Source organism: Oncorhynchus nerka, linkage group LG10, assembly GCF_034236695.1.
Source record: "Oncorhynchus nerka isolate Pitt River linkage group LG10, Oner_Uvic_2.0, whole genome shotgun sequence".
Classification (NCBI taxonomy): Eukaryota; Metazoa; Chordata; class Actinopteri; order Salmoniformes; family Salmonidae; genus Oncorhynchus; species Oncorhynchus nerka.
Window position 1 is genome coordinate 92625543 of NC_088405.1, and position 21778 is coordinate 92647320.

Consider the following 21778-nt stretch of genomic DNA (forward strand, 5'->3'; position numbering starts at 1 on the left):
CAGACAGTGGACTGCTCTCAGACAGTGGACTGCTCTCAGACAGTGGACTGCTCTCAGACAATGGACTGCTCTCAGACAATGGACTGCTCTCAGACAGTGGACTGCTCTCAGACAGTGGACTGCTCTCAGACAATGGACTGCTCTCAGACAATGGACTGCTCTCAGACAGTGGACTGCTCTCAGACAAGTGGACTGCTCTCAGACAATGGACTGCTCTCAGACAATGGACTGCTCTCAGACAGTGGACTGCTCTCAGACAGTGGACTGCTCTCAGACAGTGGACTGCTCTCAGACAATGGACTGCTCTCAGACAATGGACTGCTCTCAGACAAGTGGACTGGACTGACTGCTCTCAGACAGTGGACTGCTCTCAGACAATGGACTGCTCTCAGACAGTGGACTGCTCTCAGACAGTGGACTGCTCTCAGACAGTGGACTGCTCTCAGACAATGGACTGCTCTCAGACAGTGGACTGCTCTCAGACAATGGACTGACTGCTCTCAGACAGTGGACTGCTCTCAGACTGTGGACTGCTCTCAGACAATGGACTGCTCTCAGACAGTGGACTGCTCTCAGACAGTGGACTGCTCTCAGACAGTGGACTGCTCTCAGACAGTGGACTGCTCTCAGACAATGGACTGCTCTCAGACAATGGACTCTCAGACAGTGGACTGCTCTGGACAGTGGACTGCTCTCAGACAATGGACTGCTCTCAGACAGTGGACTGACTGCTCTCAGACAATGGACTGCTCTCAGACAGTGGACTGCTCTCAGACAGTGGACTGCTCTCAGACAATGGACTGCTCTCAGACAGTGGACTGCTCTCAGACAGTGGACTGCTCTCAGACAGTGGACTGCTCTCAGACAATGGACTGCTCTCAGACAGTGGACTGCTCTCAGACAGTGGACTGCTCTCAGACAGTGGACTGCTGCTCAGACAGTGGACTGCTCTCAGACAATGGACTGCTCTCAGACAATGGACTGCTCTCAGACAGTGGACTGCTCTCAGACAGTGGACTGCTCTCAGACAATGGACTGCTCTCAGACAATGGACTGCTCTCAGACAGTGGACTGCTCTCAGACAATGGACTGCTCTCAGACAATGGACTGCTCTCAGACAGTGGACTGCTCTCAGACAGTGGACTGCTCTCAGACAGTGGACTGCTCTCAGACAATGGACTGCTCTCAGACAATGGACTGCTCTCAGACAGTGGACTGCTCTCAGACAGTGGACTGCTCTCAGACAATGGACTGCTCTCAGACAGTGGACTGCTCTCAGACAGTGGACTGCTCTCAGACAGTGGACTGCTCTCAGACAGTGGACTGCTCTCAGACAGTGGACTGCTCTCAGACAGTGGACTGCTCTCAGACAGTGGACTGCTCTCAGACAATGGACTGCTCTCAGACAATGGACTGCTCTCAGACAGTGGACTGCTCTCAGACAGTGGACTGCTCTGACAGTGGACTGCTCTCAGACAATGGACTGCTCTCAGACAGTGGACTGCTCTCAGACAGTGGACTGCTCTCAGACAGTGGACTGCTCTCAGACAGTGGACTGCTCTCAGACAGTGGACTGCTCTCAGACAGTGGACTGCTCTCAGACAGTGGACTGCTCTGACTCTCAGACAATGGACTGCTCTCAGACAATGGACTGCTCTCAGACAGTGGACTGCTCAGTGGACTGCTCTCAGACAGTGGACTGCTCTCAGACAGTGGACTGCTCTCAGACAGTGGACTGCTCTCAGACAGTGGACTGCTCTCAGACAATGGACTGGACTGCTCTCAGACAAGTGGACTGCTCTCAGACAGTGGACTGCTCTCAGACAATGGACTGCTCTCAGACAATGGACTGCTCTCAGACAGTGGACTGCTCTCAGACAGTGGACTGCTCTCAGACAATGGACTGCTCTCAGACAATGGACTGCTCTCAGACAGTGGACTGCTCTCAGACAATGGACTGCTCTCAGTGGACTGACAGTGGACTGCTCTCAGACAATGGACTGGACTGCTCTCAGACAGTGGACTGCTCTCAGACAATGGACTGCTCTCAGACAGTGGACTGGACTGCTCTCAGACAGTGGACTGCTCTCAGACAGTGGACTGCTCTCAGACAATGGACTGCTGGACTGCTCTCAGACAGTGGACTGCTCTCAGACAGTGGACTGCTCTCAGACAGTGGACTGCTCTCAGACAGTGGACTGCTCTCAGACAATGGACTGCTCTCAGACAATGGACTGCTCTCAGACAGTGGACTGCTCTCAGACAGTGGACTGCTCTCAGACAGTGGACTGCTCAGACAATGGACTGCTCTCAGACAATGGACTGCTCTCAGACAGTGGACTGCTCTCAGACAATGGACTGCTCTCAGACAATGGACTGCTCTCAGACAGTGGACTGCTCTCAGACAGTGGACTGCTCTCAGACAATGGACTGCTCGCAGACAGTGGACTGCTCTCAGACAGTGGACTGCTGCAGTGGACTGCTCTCAGACAGTGGACTGCTCTCAGACAGTGGACTGCTCTCAGACAATGGACTGCTCTCAGACAATGGACTGCTCTCAGACAGTGGACTGCTCTCAGACAGTGGACTGCTGCAGTGGACTGCTCTCAGACAATGGACTGCTCTCAGACAATGGACTGCTCTCAGACAGTGGACTGCTCTCAGACAATGGACTGCTCTCAGACAGTGGACTGCTGCAGTGGACTGCTCTCAGACAGTGGACTGCTCTCAGACAGTGGACTGCTCTCAGACAGTGGACTGCTCTCAGACAGTGGACTGCTCTCAGACAGTGGACTGCTCTCAGACAATGGACTGCTCTCAGACAATGGACTGCTCTCAGACAGTGGACTGCTCTCAGACAGTGGACTGCTCTCAGACAATGGACTGCTCTCAGACAATGGACTGCTCTCAGACAATGGACTGCTCTCAGACAGTGGACTGCTCTCAGACAGTGGACTGCTCTCAGACTGGACTGCTCTCAGACAATGGACTGCTCTCAGACAATGGACTGCTCTCAGACAGTGGACTGCTCTCAGACAATGGACTGCTCTCAGACAGTGGACTGCTCTCAGACAATGGACTGCTCTCAGACAGTGGACTGCTCTCAGACAATGGACTGCTCTCAGACAATGGACTGCTCTCAGACAGTGGACTGCTCTCAGACAGTGGACTGCTCTCAGACAGACAATGGACTGCTCTCAGACAATGGACTGCTCTCAGACAGTGGACTGCTCTCAGACAATGGACTGCTCTCAGACAGTGGACTGCTCTCAGACAGTGGACTGCTCTCAGACAGTGGACTGCTCTCAGACAATGGACTGCTCTCAGACAATGGACTGCTCTCAGACAGTGGACTGCTCTCAGACAGTGGACTGCTCTCAGACAATGGACTGCTCTCAGACAGTGGACTGCTCTCAGACATGGACTGCTCTCAGACAGTGGACTGCTGCTCTCAGACAATGGACTGCTCTCAGACAGTGGACTGCTCTCAGACAGTGGACTGCTCTCAGACAATGGACTGCTCTCAGACAGTGGACTGCTCTCAGACAGTGGACTGCTCTCAGACAGTGGACTGCTCAGACAGTGGACTGCTCTCAGACAGTGGACTGCTCTCAGACAATGGACTGCTCTCAGACAATGGACTGCTCTCAGACAGTGGACTGCTCTCAGACAGTGGACTGCTCTCAGACAATGGACTGCTCTCAGACAATGGACTGCTCTCAGACAGTGGACTGCTCTCAGACAATGGACTGCTCTCAGACAATGGACTGCTCTCAGACAGTGGACTGCTCTCAGACAGTGGACTGCTCTCAGACAGTGGACTGCTCTCAGACAATGGACTGCTCTCAGACAATGGACTGCTCTCAGACAGTGGACTGCTCTCAGACAGTGGAATGCTCTCAAACAATGGACTGCTCTCAGACAGTGGACTGCTCTCAGACAGTGGACTGCTCTCAGACAGTGGACTGCTCTCAGACAATGGACTGCTCTCAGACAGTGGACTGCTCTCAGACAATGGACTGCTCTCAGACAGTGGACTGCTCTCAGACTGTGGACTGCTCTCAGACAATGGACTGCTCTCAGACAGTGGACTGCTCTCAGACAGTGGACTGCTCTCAGACAGTGGACTGCTCTCAGACAGTGGACTGCTCTCAGACAGTGGACTGCTCTCAGACAATGGACTGCTCTCAGACAATGGACTGCTCTCAGACTGGACTGCTCTCAGACAGTGGACTGCTCTCAGACAATGGACTGCTCTCAGACAGTGGACTGCTCTCAGACAATGGACTGCTCTCAGACAGTGGACTGCTCTCAGACAATGGACTGCTCTCAGACAGTGGACTGCTCTCAGACAGTGGACTGCTCTCAGACAGTGGACTGCTCTCAGACAATGGACTGCTCTCAGACAGTGGACTGCTCTCAGACAGTGGACTGCTCTCAGACAGTGGACTGCTCTCAGACAGTGGACTGCTCTCAGACAATGGACTGCTCTCAGACAGTGGACAATGGACTGCTCTCAGACAGTGGACTGCTCTCAGACAGTGGACTGCTCTCAGACAATGGACTGCTCTCAGACAATGGACTGCTCTCAGACAGTGGACTGCTCTCAGACAATGGACTGCTCTCAATGGAGACAATGGACTGCTCTCAGACAGTGGACTGCTCTCAGACAGTGGACTGCTCTCAGACAGTGGACTGCTCTCAGACATGGATGGACTGCTCTCAGACAATGGACTGCTCTCAGACAGTGGACTGCTCTCAGACAGTGGACTGCTCTCAGACAGTGGACTGCTCTCAGACAGTGGACTGCTCTCAGACAGTGGACTGCTCTCAGACAGTGGACTGCTCTCAGACAGTGGACTGCTCTCAGACAGTGGACTGCTCTCAGACAATGGACTGCTCTCAGACAATGGACTGCTCTCAGACAGTGGACTGCTCTCAGACAGTGGACTGCTCTGCAGTGGACTGCTCTCAGACAATGGACTGCTCTCAGACAATGGACTGCTCTCAGACAGTGGACTGCTCTCAGACAATGGACTGCTCTCAGACAGTGGACTGCTCTCAGACAGTGGACTGCTCTCAGACAGTGGACTGCTCTCAGACAGTGGACTGCTCTCAGACAATGGACTGCTCTCAGACAATGGACTGCTCTCAGACAGTGGACTGCTCTCAGACAGTGGACTGACTGCTCTCAGACAGTGGACTGCTCTCAGACAGTGGACTGCTCTCAGACAGTGGACTGCTCTCAGACAGTGGACTGCTCTCAGACAGTGGACTGCTCTCAGACAGTGGACTGCTCTCAGACAATGGACTGCTCTCAGACAGTGGACTGCTCTCAGACAGTGGACTGCTCTCAGACAGTGGACTGCTCAGACAATGGACTGCTCTCAGACAATGGACTGCTCTCAGACAGTGGACTGCTCTCAGACAGTGGACTGCTCTCAGACAATGGACTGCTCTCAGACAATGGACTGCTCTCAGACAGTGGACTGCTCTCAGACAATGGACTGCTCTCAGCTCAGACAGTGGACTGCTCTCAGACAATGGACTGGACTGCTCTCAGACAGTGGACTGCTCTCAGACAATGGACTGCTCTCAGACAGTGGACTGCTCTCAGACAGTGGACTGCTCTCAGACAGTGGACTGCTCTCAGACAGTGGACTGCTCTCAGACAATGGACTGCTCTCAGACAATGGACTGCTCTCAGACAGTGGACTGCTCTCAGACAGTGGACTGCTCTCAGACAATGGACTGCTCTCAGACAATGGACTGCTCTCAGACAGTGGACTGCTCTCAGACAATGGACTGCTCTCAGACAATGGACTGCTCTCAGACAGTGGACTGCTCTCAGACAGTGGACTGCTCTCAGACAGTGGACTGCTCTCAGACAATGGACTGCTCTCAGACAATGGACTGCTCTCAGACAGTGGACTGCTCTCAGACAGTGGACTGCTCTCAGACAATGGACTGCTCTCAGACAGTGGACTGCTCTCAGACAGTGGACTGCTCTCAGACAGTGGACTGCTCTCAGACAATGGACTGCTCTCAGACAATGGACTGCTCTCAGACAGTGGACTGCTCTCAGACAGTGGACTGCTCTCAGACAGTGGACTGCTCTCAGACAGTGGACTGCTCTCAGACAATGGACTGCTCTCAGACAGTGGACTGCTCTCAGACAGTGGACTGCTCTCAGACAATGGACTGCTCTCAGACAGTGGACTGCTCTCAGACAGTGGACTGCTCTCAGACAGTGGACTGCTCTCAGACAATGGACTGCTCTCAGACAGTGGACTGCTCTCAGACAGTGGACTGCTCTCAGACAGTGGACTGCTCTCAGACAATGGACTGCTCTCAGACAGTGGACTGCTCTCAGACAGTGGACTGCTCTGGACAGACAGTGGACTGCTCTCAGACAGTGGACTGCTCTCAGACAATGGACTGCTCTCAGACAATGGACTGCTCTCAGACAGTGGACTGCTCTCAGACAGTGGACTGCTCAGACAGTGGACTGCTCTCAGACAGACAATGGACTGCTCTCAGACAATGGACTGCTCTCAGACAGTGGACTGCTCTCAGACAATGGACTGCTCTCAGACAGTGGACTGCTCTCAGACAGTGGACTGCTCTCAGACAGTGGACTGCTCTCAGACAGTGGACTGCTCTCAGACAGTGGACTGCTCTCAGACAATGGACTGCTCTCAGACAGTGGACTGCTCTCAGACAGTGGACTGCTCTCAGACAGTGGACTGCTCTCAGACAGTGGACTGCTCTCAGACAGTGGACTGCTCTCAGACAATGGACTGCTCTCAGACAATGGACTGCTCTCAGACAGTGGACTGCTCTCAGACAGTGGACTGCTCTCAGACAGTGGACTGCTCTCAGACAGTGGACTGCTCTCAGACAATGGACTGCTCTCAGACAGTGGACTGCTCTCAGACAGTGGACTGCTCTCAGACAGTGGACTGCTCTCAGACAATGGACTGCTCTCAGACAATGGACTGCTCTCAGACAGTGGACTGCTCTCAGACAGTGGACTGCTCTCAGACAGTGGACTGCTCTCAGACAGTGGACTGCTCTCAGACAGTGGACTGGCTCTCAGACAGTGCTCTCAGACAATGGACTGCTCTCAGACAGTGGACTGCTCTCAGACAGTGGACTGCTCTCAGACAGTGGACTGCTCTCAGACAGTGGACTGCTCTCAGACAGTGGACTGCTCTCAGACAATGGACTGCTCTCAGACAGTGGACTGCTCTCAGACAGTGGACAGTGGACTGCTCTCAATGGACAGTGGACTGCTCTCAGACAGTGGACTGCTCTCAGACAGTGGACTGCTCTCAGACAGTGGACTGCTCTCAGACAGTGGACTGCTCTCAGACAGTGGACTGCTCTCAGACAATGGACTGCTCTCAGACAGTGGACTGCTCTCAGACAGTGGACTGCTCTCAGACAGTGGACTGCTCTCAGACAGTGGACTGCTCTCAGACAGTGGACTGCTCTCAGACAGTGGACTGCTCTCAGACAGTGGACTGCTCTCAGACAATGGACTGCTCTCAGACAATGGACTGCTCTCAGACAGTGGACTGCTCTCAGACAGTGGACTGCTCTCAGACAGTGGACTGCTCTCAGACAATGGACTGCTCTCAGACAGTGGACTGCTCTCAGACAGTGGACTGCTCTCAGACAGTGGACTGCTCTCAGACTGACTGCTCTCAGACAGTGGACTGCTCTCAGACAGTGGACTGCTCTCAGACAGTGGACTGCTCTCAGACAGTGGACTGCTCTCAGACAATGGACTGCTCTCAGACAATGGACTGCTCTCAGACAGTGGACTGCTCTCAGACAGTGGACTGCTCTCAGACAGTGGACTGGACAGTGGACTGCTCTCAGACAATGGACTGCTCTCAGACAATGGACTGCTCTCAGACAGTGGACTGCTCTCAGACAGTGGACTGCTCTCAGACAGTGGACTGCTCTCAGACAATGGACTGCTCTCAGACAATGGACTGCTCTCAGACAGTGGACTGCTCTCAGACAATGGACTGCTCTCAGACAATGGACTGCTCTCAGACAGTGGACTGCTCTCAGACAGTGGACTGCTCTCAGACAGTGGACTGCTCTCAGACAATGGACTGCTCTCAGACAGTGGACTGCTCTCAGACAGTGGACTGCTCTCAGACAATGGACTGCTCTCAGACAATGGACTGCTCTCAGACAGTGGACTGCTCTCAGACAATGGACTGCTCTCAGACAGTGGACTGCTCAGACAGTGGACTGCTCTCAGACAGTGGACTGCTCTCAGACAGAATGGACTGCTCTCAGACAGTGGACTGCTCTCAGACAGTGGACTGCTCTCAGACAGTGGACTGCTCTCAGACAGTGGACTGCTCTCAGACAATGGACTGACTGCTCTCAGACAATGGACTGCTGCTCTCAGACAGTGGACTGCTCTCAGACAGTGGACTGCTCTCAGACAATGGACTGCTCTCAGACAATGGACTGCTCTCAGACAGTGGACTGCTCTCAGACAATGGACTGCTCTCAGACAATGGACTGCTCTCAGACAGTGGACTGCTCTCAGACAGTGGACTGCTCTCAGACAATGGACTGCTCTCAGACAATGGACTGCTCTCAGACAATGGACTGCTCTCAGACAGTGGACTGCTGCAGTGGACTGCTCTCAGACAGTGGACTGCTCTCAGACAGTGGACTGCTCTCAGACAGTGGACTGCTCTCAGACAATGGACTGCTCTCAGACAATGGACTGCTCTCAGACAGTGGACTGCTCTCAGACAATGGACTGCTCTCAGACAGTGGACTGCTCTCAGACTGTGGACTGCTGCAGTGGACTGCTCTCAGACAGTGGACTGCTCTCAGACAGTGGACTGCTCTCAGACAGTGGACTGCTCTCAGACAGTGGACTGCTCTCAGACAATGGACTGCTCTCAGACAATGGACTGCTCTCAGACAGTGGACTGCTCTCAGACAATGGACTGCTCTCGGACAGTGGACTGCTCTCAGACAATGGACTGCTCTCAGACAGTGGACTGCTCTCAGACAATGGACTGCTCTCAGTGGACTGCTCTCAGACAGTGGACTGCTCTCAGACAGTGGACTGCTCTCAGACAGTGGACTGCTCTCAGACAATGGACTGCTCTCAGACAGTGGACTGCTCTCAGACAGTGGACTGCTCTCAGACAGTGGACTGCTCTCAGACAGTGGACTGCTCTCAGACAATGGACTGCTCTCAGACAATGGACTGCTCTCAGACAGTGGACTGCTCTCAGACAGTGGACTGCTCTCAGACAATGGACTGCTCTCAGACAATGGACTGCTCTCAGACAGTGGACTGCTCTCAGACAATGGACTGCTCTCAGACAATGGACTGCTCTCAGACAGTGGACTGCTCTCAGACAGTGGACTGCTCTCAGACAGTGGACTGCTCTCAGACAATGGACTGCTCTCAGACAATGGACTGCTCTCAGACAGTGGACTGCTCTCAGACAGTGGACTGCTCTCAGACAATGGACTGCTCTCAGACAGTGGACTGCTCTCAGACAGTGGACTGCTCTCAGACAGTGGACTGCTCTCAGACAGTGGACTGCTCTCAGACAGTGGACTGCTCTCAGACAGTGGACTGCTCTCAGACAGTGGACTGCTCTCAGACAATGGACTGCTCTCAGACAGTGGACTGCTCTCAGACAGTGGACTGCTGCAGTGGACTGCTCTCAGACAATGGACTGCTCTCAGACAATGGACTGCTCTCAGACAGTGGACTGCTCTCAGACAATGGACTGCTCTCGGACAGTGGACTGCTCTCAGACAATGGACTGCTCTCAGACAGTGGACTGCTCTCAGACAATGGACTGCTCTCAGACAGTGGACTGCTCTCAGACAGTGGACTGCTCTCAGACAGTGGACTGCTCTCAGACAATGGACTGCTCTCAGACAGTGGACTGCTCTCAGACAGTGGACTGCTCTCAGACAGTGGACTGCTCTCAGACAGTGGACTGCTCTCAGACAATGGACTGCTCTCAGACAATGGACTGCTCTCAGACAGTGGACTGCTCTCAGACAGTGGACTGCTCTCAGACAATGGACTGCTCTCAGACAATGGACTGCTCTCAGACAGTGGACTGCTCTCAGACAATGGACTGCTCTCAGACAATGGACTGCTCTCAGACAGTGGACTGCTCTCAGACAGTGGACTGCTCTCAGACAGTGGACTGCTCTCAGACAATGGACTGCTCTCAGACAATGGACTGCTCTCAGACAGTGGACTGCTCTCAGACAGTGGAATGCTCTCAAACAATGGACTGCTCTCAGACAGTGGACTGCTCTCAGACAGTGGACTGCTCTCAGACAATGGACTGCTCTCAGACAATGGACTGCTCTCAGACAGTGGACTGCTCTCAGACAATGGACTGCTCTCAGACAGTGGACTGCTCTCAGACAGTGGACTGCTCTCAGACAGTGGACTGCTCTCAGACAATGGACTGCTCTCAGACAGTGGACTGCTCTCAGACAGTGGACTGCTCTCAGACAGTGGACTGCTCTCAGACAGTGGACTGCTCTCAGACAATGGACTGCTCTCAGACAATGGACTGCTCTCGGACAGTGGACTGCTCTCAGACAATGGACTGCTCTCAGACTGGACTGCTCTCAGACAGTGGACTGCTCTCAGACAGTGGACTGCTCTCAGACAGTGGACTGCTCTCAGACAATGGACTGCTCTCAGACAGTGGACTGCTCTCAGACAGTGGACTGCTCTCAGACAGTGGACTGCTCTCAGACAATGGACTGCTCTCAGACAGTGGACTGCTCTCAGACAGTGGACTGCTCTCAGACAGTGGACTGCTCTCAGTGGACTGCTCTCAGACAGTGGACTGCTCTCAGACAATGGACTGCTCTCAGACAATGGACTGCTCTCAGACAGTGGACTGCTCTCAGACAGTGGACTGCTCTCAGACAATGGACTGCTCTCAGACAGTGGACTGCTCTCAGACAGTGGACTGCTCTCAGACAATGGACTGCTCTCAGACAATGGACTGCTCTCAGACAGTGGACTGCTCTCAGACAGTGGACTGCTCTCAGACAGTGGACTCAGACAGTGGACTCTCAGACAATGGACTGCTCTCAGACAATGGACTGCTCTCAGACAGTGGACTGCTCTCAGACAGTGGACTGCTCTCAGACAGTGGACTGCTCTCAGACAATGGACTGCTCTCAGACAGTGGACTGCTCTCAGACAGTGGACTGCTCTCAGACAGTGGACTGCTCTCAGACAGTGGACTGCTCTCAGACAGTGGACTGCTCTCAGACAGTGGACTGCTCTCAGACAATGGACTGCTCTCAGACAATGGACTGCTCTCAGACAGTGGACTGCTCTCAGACAGTGGACTGCTGCAGTGGACTGCTCTCAGACAATGGACTGCTCTCAGACAATGGACTGCTCTCAGACAGTGGACTGCTCTCAGACAATGGACTGCTCTCAGACAGTGGACTGCTCTCAGACAGTGGACTGCTCTCAGACAGTGGACTGCTCTCAGACAGTGGACTGCTCTCAGACAATGGACTGCTCTCAGACAATAGACTGCTCGCAGAGAGTGGACTGCTCTCAGACAGTGGACTGCTACAGTGGACTGCTCTCAGACAGTGGACTGCTCTCAGACAGTGGACTGCTCTCAGACAGTGGACTGCTCTCAGACAGTGGACTGCTCTCAGACAGTGGACTGCTCTGGACTGGCTCTCAGACAAGTGGACTGCTCTCAGACAGTGGACTGCTCTCAGACAATGGACTGCTCTCAGACAATGGACTGCTCTCAGACAGTGGACTGCTCTCAGACAGTGGACTGCTCTCAGACAATGGACTGCTCTCAGACAATGGACTGCTCTCAGACAGTGGACTGCTCTCAGACAATGGACTGCTCTCGGACAGTGGACTGCTCTCAGACAATGGACTGCTCTCAGACAATGGACTGCTCTCAGACAGTGGACTGCTCTCAGACAGTGGACTGCTCTCAGACAGTGGACTGCTCTCAGACAGTGGACTGCTCTCAGACAGTGGACTGCTCTCAGACAGTGGACTGCTCTCAGACAATGGACTGCTCTCAGACAGTGGACTGCTCTCAGACAGTGGACTGCTCTCAGACAGTGGACTGCTACAGTGGACTGCTCTCAGACAGTGGACTGCTCTCAGACAGTGGACTGCTCTCAGACAGTGGACTGCTCTCAGACAGTGGACTGCTCTCAGACAATGGACTGCTCTCAGACAATAGACTGCTCTCAGACAGTGGACTGCTCTCAGACAATGGACTGCTCTCAGACAATGGACTGCTCTCAGACAGTGGACTGCTCTCAGACAGTGGACTGCTCTCAGACAATGGACTGCTCTCAGACAATGGACTGCTCTCAGACAGTGGACTGCTCTGGACTGCTCTCAGACAGTGGACTGCTCTCAGACAGTGGACTGCTCTCAGACAACTGCTCTGGACTGCTCTCAGACAATGGACTGCTCTCAGACAGTGGACTGCTCTCAGACAGTGGACTGCTGCAGTGGACTGTGGACTGCTCTCAGACAATGGACTGCTCTCAGACAGTGGACTGCTCTCAGACAGTGGACTGCTCTCAGACAGTGGACTGCTCTCAGACAGTGGACTGCTCTCTGGACTGCTCTCAGACAGTGGACTGCTCTCAGACAGTGGACTGCTCAGACAGTGGACTGCTCTCAGACAGTGGACTGCTCTCAGACAGTGGACTGCTCTCAGACAATGGACTGCTCTCAGACAATGGACTGCTCTCAGACAGTGGACTGCTCTCAGACAATGGACTGCTCTCAGACAATGGACTGCTCTCAGACAGTGGACTGCTCTCAGACAGTGGACTGCTCTCAGACAATGGACTGCTCTCAGACAATGGACTGCTCTCAGACAGTGGACTGCTCTCAGACAGTGGACTGCTCTCAGACTGGACTGCTCTCAGACAGTGGACTGCTCTCAGACAATGGACTGCTCTCAGACAATGGACTGCTCTCAGACAGTGGACTGCTCTCAGTGGACAGTGGACTGCTCTCAGACAGTGGACTGCTCTCAGACAGTGGACTGCTCTCAGACAATGGACTGCTCTCAGACAGTGGACTGCTCTCAGACAGTGGACTGCTCTCAGACAGTGGACTGCTCTCAGACAGTGGACTGCTCTCAGACAGTGGACTGCTCTCAGACAATGGACTGCTCTCAGACAGTGGACTGCTCTCAGACAGTGGACTGCTCTCAGACAGTGGACTGCTCTCAGACAATGGACTGCTCTCAGACAGTGGACTGCTCTCAGACAATGGACTGCTCTCAGACAATGGACTGCTCTCAGACAATGGACTGCTCTCAGACAGTGGACTGCTCTCAGACAGTGGACTGCTCTCAGACAATGGACTGCTCTCAGACAGTGGACTGCTCTCAGACAGTGGACTGCTCTCAGACAGTGGACTGCTCTCAGACAGTGGACTGCTCTCAGACAATGGACTGCTCTCAGACAATGGACTGCTCTCAGACAGTGGACTGCTCTCAGACAGTGGACTGCTGCAGTGGACTGCTCTCAGACAATGGACTGCTCTCAGACAGTGGACTGCTCTCAGACAGTGGACTGCTCTCAGACAATGGACTGCTCTCAGACAGTGGACTGCTCTCAGACAGACTGCTCTCAGACTGGACTGCTCTCAGACAGTGGACTGCTCTCAGACAATGGACTGCTCTCAGACAATGGACTGCTCTCAGACAGTGGACTGCTCTCAGACAGTGGACTGCTCTCAGACAGTGGACTGCTCTCAGACAGTGGACTGCTCTCAGACAGTGGACTGCTCTCAGACAATGGACTGCTCTCAGACAGTGGACTGCTCTCAGACAGTGGACTGCTCTCAGACAGTGGACTGCTCTCAGACAATGGACTGCTCTCAGACAGTGGACTGCTCTCAGACAGTGGACTGCTCTCAGACAGTGGACTGCTCTCAGACAGTGGACTGCTCTCAGACAGTGGACTGCTCTCAGACAATGGACTGCTCTCAGACAATGGACTGCTCTCAGACAGTGGACTGCTCTCAGACAGTGGACTGCTCTCAGACAATGGACTGCTCTCAGACAATGGACTGCTCTCAGACAGTGGACTGCTCTCAGACAATGGACTGCTCTCAGACAATGGACTGCTCTCAGACAGTGGACTGCTCTCAGACAGTGGACTGCTCTCAGACAGTGGACTGCTCTCAGACAGTGGACTGCTCTCAGACAATGGACTGACAGTGGACTGCTCTCAGACAGTGGACTGCTCTCAGACAATGGACTGCTCTCAGACAGTGGACTGCTCTCAGACAGTGGACTGCTCTCAGACAGTGGACTGCTCTCAGACAGTGGACTGCTCTCAGACAATGGACTGCTCTCAGACAGTGGACTGCTCTCAGACAATGGACTGCTCTCAGACAGTGGACTGCTCTCAGACAGTGGACTGCTCTCAGACAATGGACTGCTCTCAGACAGTGGACTGCTCTCAGACAGTGGACTGCTCTCAGACAGTGGACTGCTCTCAGACAGTGGACTGCTCTCAGACAATGGACTGCTCTCAGACACTGCTCTCAGACATGGACTGCTCTCAGACAGTGGACTGCTCTCAGACAATGGACTGCTCTCAGACAGTGGACTGCTCTCAGACAATGGACTGCTCTCAGACAGTGGACTGCTCTCAGACAATGGACTGCTCTCAGACAGTGGACTGCTCTCAGACAGTGGACTGCTCTCAGACAGTGGACTGCTCTCAGACAATGGACTGCTCTCAGACAGTGGACTGCTCTCAGACAGTGGACTGCTCTCAGACAGTGGACTGCTCTCAGACAGTGGACTGCTCTCAGACAGTGGACTGCTCTCAGACAGTGGACTCTCAGACAATGGACTGACAGTGGACTGCTCTCAGACAGTGGACTGCTCTCAGACAGTGGACTGCTCTCAGACAATGGACTGCTCTCAGACAATGGACTGCTCTCAGACAGTGGACTGCTCTCAGACAATGGACTGCTCTCAGACAGACAATGGACTGCTCTCAGACAGTGGACTGCTCTCAGACAGTGGACTGCTCTCAGACAGTGGACTGCTCTCAGACAATGGACTGCTCTCAGACAATGGACTGCTCTCAGACAGTGGACTGCTCTCAGACAGTGGACTGCTCTCAGACAATGGACTGCTCTCAGACAATGGACTGCTCTCAGACAGTGGACTGCTCTCAGACAGTGGACTGCTCTCAGACAGTGGACTGCTCTCAGACAGTGGACTGCTCTCAGACAATGGACTGCTCTCAGACAATGGACTGCTCTCAGACAGTGGACTGCTCTCAGACAGTGGTGGACTGCTGCAGTGGACTGCTCTCAGACAATGGACTGCTCTCAGACAATGGACTGCTCTCAGACAGTGGACTGCTCTCAGACAATGGACTGCTCTCAGACAGTGGACTGCTCTCAGACAATGGACTGGCTCTCAGACAGTGGACTGCTCTCAGACAGTGGACTGCTCTCAGACAATGGACTGCTCTCAGACAGTGGACTGCTCTCAGACAGTGGACTGCTCTCAGACAGTGGACTGCTCTCAGACAGTGGACTGCTCTCAGACAGTGGACTGCTCTCAGACAGTGGACTGCTCTCAGACAGTGGACTGCTCTCAGACAGTGGACTGCTCTCAGACAGTGGACTGCTCTCAGACAATGGACTGCTCTCAGACAGTGGACTGCTCTCAGACAATGGACTGCTCTCAGACAATGGACTGCTCTCAGACAATGGACTGCTCTCAGACAGTGGACTGCTCTCAGACAGTGGATGGACTGCTCTCAGACAATGGACTGCTCTCAGACAGTGGACTGCTCTCAGACAATGGACTGCTCTCAGACAGTGGACTGCTCTCAGACAATGGACTGCTCTCAGACAGTGGACTGCTCTCAGACAATGGACTGCTCTCAGACAGTGGACTGCTCTCAGACAGTGGACTGCTCTCAGACAGTGGACTGCTCTCAGACAGTGGACTGCTCTCAGACAATGGACTGCTCTCAGACAATGGACTGCTCTCAGACAGTGGACTGCTCTCAGACAGTGGACTGCTCTCAGACAGTGGACTGCTCTCAGACAATGGACTGCTCTCAGACAATGGACTGCTCTCAGACAGTGGACTGCTCTCAGACAATGGACTGCTCTCAGACAATGGACTGCTCTCAGACAGTGGACTGCTCTCAGACAGTGGACTGCTCTCAGACAGTGGACTGCTCTCAGACAATGGACTGCTCTCAGACAATGGACTGCTCTCAGACAGTGGACTGCTCTCAGACAGTGGACTGCTCTCAGACATGGACAAGTGGACTGCTCTCAGACAGTGGACTGGACTGCTCTCAGACAGTGGACTGCTCTCAGACAGTGGACTGCTCTCAGACAATGGACTGCTCTCAGACAGTGGACTGCTCTCAGACAGTGGACTGCTCTCAGACAGTGGACTGCTCTCAGACAGTGGACTGCTCTCAGACAATGGACTGCTCTCAGACAGTGGACTGCTCTCAGACAGTGGACTGCTCTCAGACAATGGACTGCTCTCAGACAGTGGACTGCTCTCAGACAGTGGACTGCTCTCAGACAGTGGACTGCTCTCAGACAATGGACTGCTCTCAGACAATGGACTGCTCTCAGACAGTGGACTGCTCTCAGACAGTGGACTGCTCTCAGACAATGGACTGCTCTCAGACAGTGGACTGCTCTCAGACAGTGGACTGCTCTCAGACAGTGGACTGCTCTCAGACAGTGGACTGCTCTCAGACAATGGACTGCTCTCAGACAATGGACTGCTCGCAGACAGTGGACTGCTCTCAGACAGTGGACTGCTGCAGTGGACTGCTCTCAGACAATGGACTGCTCTCAGACAATGGACTGCTCTCAGACAGTGGACTGCTCTCAGACAATGGACTGCTCTCAGACAGTGGACTGCTCTCAGACAGTGGACTGCTCTCAGACAGTGGACTGCTCTCAGACAGTGGACTGCTCTCAGACAATGGACTGCTCTCAGACAATAGACTGCTCTCAGACAGTGGACTGCTCTCAGTGGACTGCTCTCAGACAGTGGACTGCTGCAGTGGACTGCTCAGACAGTGGACTGCTCTCAGACAGTGGACTGCTCTCAGACAGTGGACTGCTCTCAGACAATGGACTGCTCTCAGACAATGGACTGCTCTCAGACAGTGGACTGCTCTCAGACAGTGGACTGCTCTCAGACAGTGGACTGCTCTCAGACAATGGACTGCTCTCAGACAATGGACTGCTCTCAGACAGTGGACTGCTCTCAGACAGTGGACTGCTCTCAGACAGTGGACTGCTCTCAGACAATGGACTGCTCTCAGAATGGACTGCTCTCAGACAATGGACTGCAATGGACTGCTCTCAGACAGTGGACTGCTCTCAGACAGTGGACTGCTCTCAGACAATGGACTGCTCAGTGGACTGCAGACAGTGGACTGCTCTCAGACAGTGGACTGCTCTGCAGTGGACTGCTCTCAGACAGTGGACTGCTCTCAGACAGTGGACTGCTCTCAGACAATGGACTGCTCTCAGACAATGGACTGCTCTCAGACAGTGGACTGCTCTCAGACAGTGGACTGCTGCAGTGGACTGCTCTCAGACAATGGACTGCTCTCAGACAATGGACTGCTCTCAGACAGTGGACTGCTCTCAGACAGTGGACTGCTCTCAGACAGTGGACTGCTCTCAGACAATGGACTGCTCTCAGACAATGGACTGCTCGCAGACAGTGGACTGCTCTCAGACAGTGGACTGCTGCAGTGGACTGCTCTCAGACAGTGGACTGCTCTCAGACAGTGGACTGCTCTCAGACAGTGGACTGCTCTCAGACAATGGACTGCTCTCAGACAATGGACTGCTCGCAGACAGTGGACTGCTCTCAGACAGTGGACTGCTGCAGTGGACTGCTCTCAGACAGTGGACTGCTCTCAGACAGTGGACTGCTCTCAGACAATGGACTGCTCTCAGACAATGGACTGCTCTCAGACAGTGGACTGCTCTCAGACAGTGGACTGCTGCAGTGGACTGCTCTCAGACAATGGACTGCTCTCAGACAGTGGACTGCTCTCAGACAGTGGACTGCTCTCAGACAGTGGACTGCTCTCAGACAATGGACTGCTCTCAGACAATGGACTGCTCGCAGACAGTGGACTGCTCTCAGACAGTGGACTGCTCAGACATGGACTGCTCAGTGGACTGCTCAGACAGTGGACTGCTCTCAGACAATGGACTGCTCTCAGACAATGGACTGCTCTCAGACAGTGGACTGCTCTCAGACAATGGACTGCTCTCAGACAATGGACTGCTCTCAGACAGTGGACTGCTCTCAGACAGTGGACTGCTCTCAGACAGTGGACTGCTCTCAGACAATGGACTGCTCTCAGACAATGGACTGCTCGCAGACAGTGGACTGCTCTCAGACAGTGGACTGCTGCAGTGGACTGCTCTCAGACAGTGGACTGCTCTCAGACAGTGGACTGCTCTCAGACAATGGACTGCTCTCAGACAATGGACTGCTCTCAGACAGTGGACTGCTCTCAGACAGTGGACTGCTGCAGTGGACTGCTCTCAGACAATGGACTGCTCTCAGACAATGGACTGCTCTCAGACAGTGGACTGCTCTCAGACAATGGACTGCTCTCAGACAGTGGACTGCTCTCAGACTGTGGACTGCTCTCAGACAATGGACTGCTCTCAGACAGTGGACTGCTCTCAGACAGTGGACTGCTCTCAGACAGTGGACTGCTCTCAGACAGTGGACTGCTCTCAGACAATGGACTGCTCTCAGACAATGGACTGCTCTCAGACAGTGGACTGCTCTCAGACAGTGGACTGCTCTCAGACAGTGGACTGCTCTCAGACAATGGACTGCTCTCAGACAGTGGACTGCTCTCAGACAATGGACTGCTCTCAGACAATGGACTGCTCTCAGACAATGGACTGCTCTCAGACAGTGGACTGCTCTCAGACAATGGACTGCTCTCAGACAATGGACTGCTCTCAGACAATGGACTGCTCTCAGACAGTGGACTGCTCTCAGACAGTGGACTGCTCTCAGACAGTGGACTGCTCTCAGACAATGGACTGCTCTCAGACAATGGACTGCTCTCAGACATGGACTGCTCTCAGACAGTGGACTGCTCTCAGACAATGGACTGCTCTCAGTGGACTGACAGTGGACTGCTCTCAGACAATGGACTGCTCTCAGACAGTGGACTGCTGCTCTCAGACAATGGACTGCTCTCAGACAGTGGACTGCTCTCAGACAATGGACTGCTCTCAGACAGTGGACTGCTCTCAGACAGTGGACTGCTCTCAGACAGTGGACTGCTCTCAGACAATGGACTGCTCTCAGACAATGGACTGCTCTCAGACAGTGGACTGCTCTCAGACAGTGGACTGCTCTCAGACAATGGACTGCTCTCAGACAATGGACTGCTCTCAGACAGTGGACTGCTCTCAGACAGTGGACTGCTCTCAGACAGTGGACTGCTCTCAGACAGTGGACTGCTCTCAGACAGTGGACTGCTCTCAGACAATGGACTGCTCTCAGACAGTGGACTGCTCTCAGACAGTGGACTGCTCTCAGACAGTGGACTGCTCTCAGACAGTGGACTGCTCTCAGACAGTGGACTGCTCTCAGACAATGGACTGCTCTCAGACAGTGGACTGCTCTCAGACAGTGGACTGCTCTCAGACAATGGACTGCTCTCAGACAGTGGACTGCTCTCAGACTGTGGACTGCTCTCAGACAGTGGACTGCTCTCAGACAGTGGACTGCTCTCAGACAGTGGACTGCTCTCAGACAGTGGACTGCTCTCAGAGACAGTGGACTGCTCTCAGACAGTGGACTGCTCTCAGACAGTGGAGACAGTGGACTCAGAGGCTCTCAGACTGGACTGCTCTCAGACAATGGACTGCTCTCAGACAATGGACTGCTCTCAGACAGTGGACTGCTCTCAGACAGTGGACTGCTCTCAGACAATGGACTGCTCTCAGACAGTGGACTGCTCTCAGACAGTGGACTGCTCTCAGACAATGGACTGCTCTCAGACAGTGGACTGCTCTCAGACAGTGGACTGCTCTCAGACAGTGGACTACTCTCAGACAGTGGACTGCTGCAGTGGACTGCTCTCAGACAATGGACTGCTCTCAGACAATGGACTGCTCTCAGACAGTGGACTGCTCTCAGACAGTGGACTACTCTCAGACAGTGGACTGCTGCAGTGGACTGCTCTCAGACAGTGGACTACTCTCAGACAGTGGACTGCTGCAGTGGACTACTCTCAGACAGTGGACTGCTCTCAGTAGTCAGAGGAACCACAGTATGGTCAGAGGAACCACAGTATAGTCAGAGGAACCACATTATAGTCAGCGGAACCACAGTATAGTCAGAGGAACCACAGTATAGTCAGAGGAACCACATTATGGTCAGAGGAACCACAGTATAGTCAGAGGAACCACAGTATAGTCAGAGGAACCACAGTATAGTTAGAGGTCAGAGGAACCACAGTATGGTCAGAGGAACCACAGTATAGTCAGAGGAACCACATTATGGTCAGAGGAACCACAGTATAGTCAGAGGAACCACAGTATAGTCAGAGGAACCACATTATGGTCAGAGGAACCACAGTATAGTCAGAGGAACCACAGTATAGTCAGAGGAACCACAGTATAGTTAGAGGTCAGAGGAACCACAGTATGGTCAGAGGAACCACAGTGTAGTCAGAGGAACCACATTATGGTCAGAGGAACCACAGTATAGTCAGAGGAACCACATTATGGTCAGAGGAACCACAGTGTAGTCAGAGGAACCACAGTATAGTCAGAGGAACCACAGTATGGTCAGAGGAACCACAGTATGGTCAGAGGAACCACAGTATAGTCAGAGGAACCACAGTATTGTCAGAGGAACCACAGTATAGTCAGAGGAACCACAGTATGGTCAGAGGAACCACAGTATAGTCAGAGGAACCACATTACACAGGTCAGAGGAACCAGAGGAACCACAGTATGTCAGAGGAACCACAGTATCAGAGTCAGAGGAACCACAGTATAGTCAGAAGTATGTCACATTATAGTCATTATAGTCAGAGGTCAGAACCACTTATAGGAAGGTCAGAGGAACCACATTATAGTCAGAGGAAACAGAGAACCACAGTATAGTCAGAGGAACCACAGTATAGTCAGAGGTTTAGTCAGAGGAAATTCTCAGTATAGTCAGAGGAATTTACATTTACATTTCAGAGGTCATTTAGGCAGAGAACCTCTTATCAGAGGAACAGAGGAACCACATTATAGTCACCATGTCAGAGGAACCACAGTTCATGAACCACAGAGGAACCACATTATAGTCAGAGAACCACAGTATGGTCAGAGGAACCACATGGTCTCAGAGGAACCATCATATAGTCAGGTCAGAGGAACCACAGTTAGTCAGTCAGAGGGAGGAACCAGTATAGTCAGAGGAACCACAGTATAGTCAGAGGAACCAATTATAGTCAGAGACAGTATAGTCAGAGGAGTATAGTCAGAGGAACCACAGTATATGGATGACACAGTATAGTCAGAGGAACCAGTAGTCAGAGGAACCACAGATCAGAACCACAAGTATAGTCAGAGGAACCACATTATATAGTCAGAGGAACCAATAGTCAGAGAGGTCAGAGGAACCACAGTATTCAGGGAACCACAGTCAGAACC

The 21778-nt window shown here is 53.2% G+C and overlaps 1 protein-coding gene and 1 pseudogene across 1 annotated transcript; both read left to right on the plus strand.

The window, feature by feature from the left end:
* The first annotated feature begins 2975 nt into the window (after window positions 1-2975).
* Window positions 2976-5170, plus strand: LOC135573599 (cysteine-rich, acidic integral membrane protein-like; annotated as a pseudogene).
* Window positions 5171-11040: 5870 nt separating this feature from the next.
* On the plus strand, window positions 11041-16861 carry LOC135573731 (cysteine-rich, acidic integral membrane protein-like; the record flags this gene model as incomplete). Its single annotated transcript, XM_065023408.1, is given in 9 exon segments — window positions 11041-11176; window positions 11515-11826; window positions 12501-12631; window positions 13665-14252; window positions 14297-14905; window positions 14947-15060; window positions 15062-15370; window positions 15508-15834; window positions 15836-16861. Coding segments are annotated over 9 exon segments (3552 nt in total), but the record flags the coding sequence as incomplete, so codon positions are not given.
* Between the last annotated feature and the right edge of the window lie 4917 nt (window positions 16862-21778).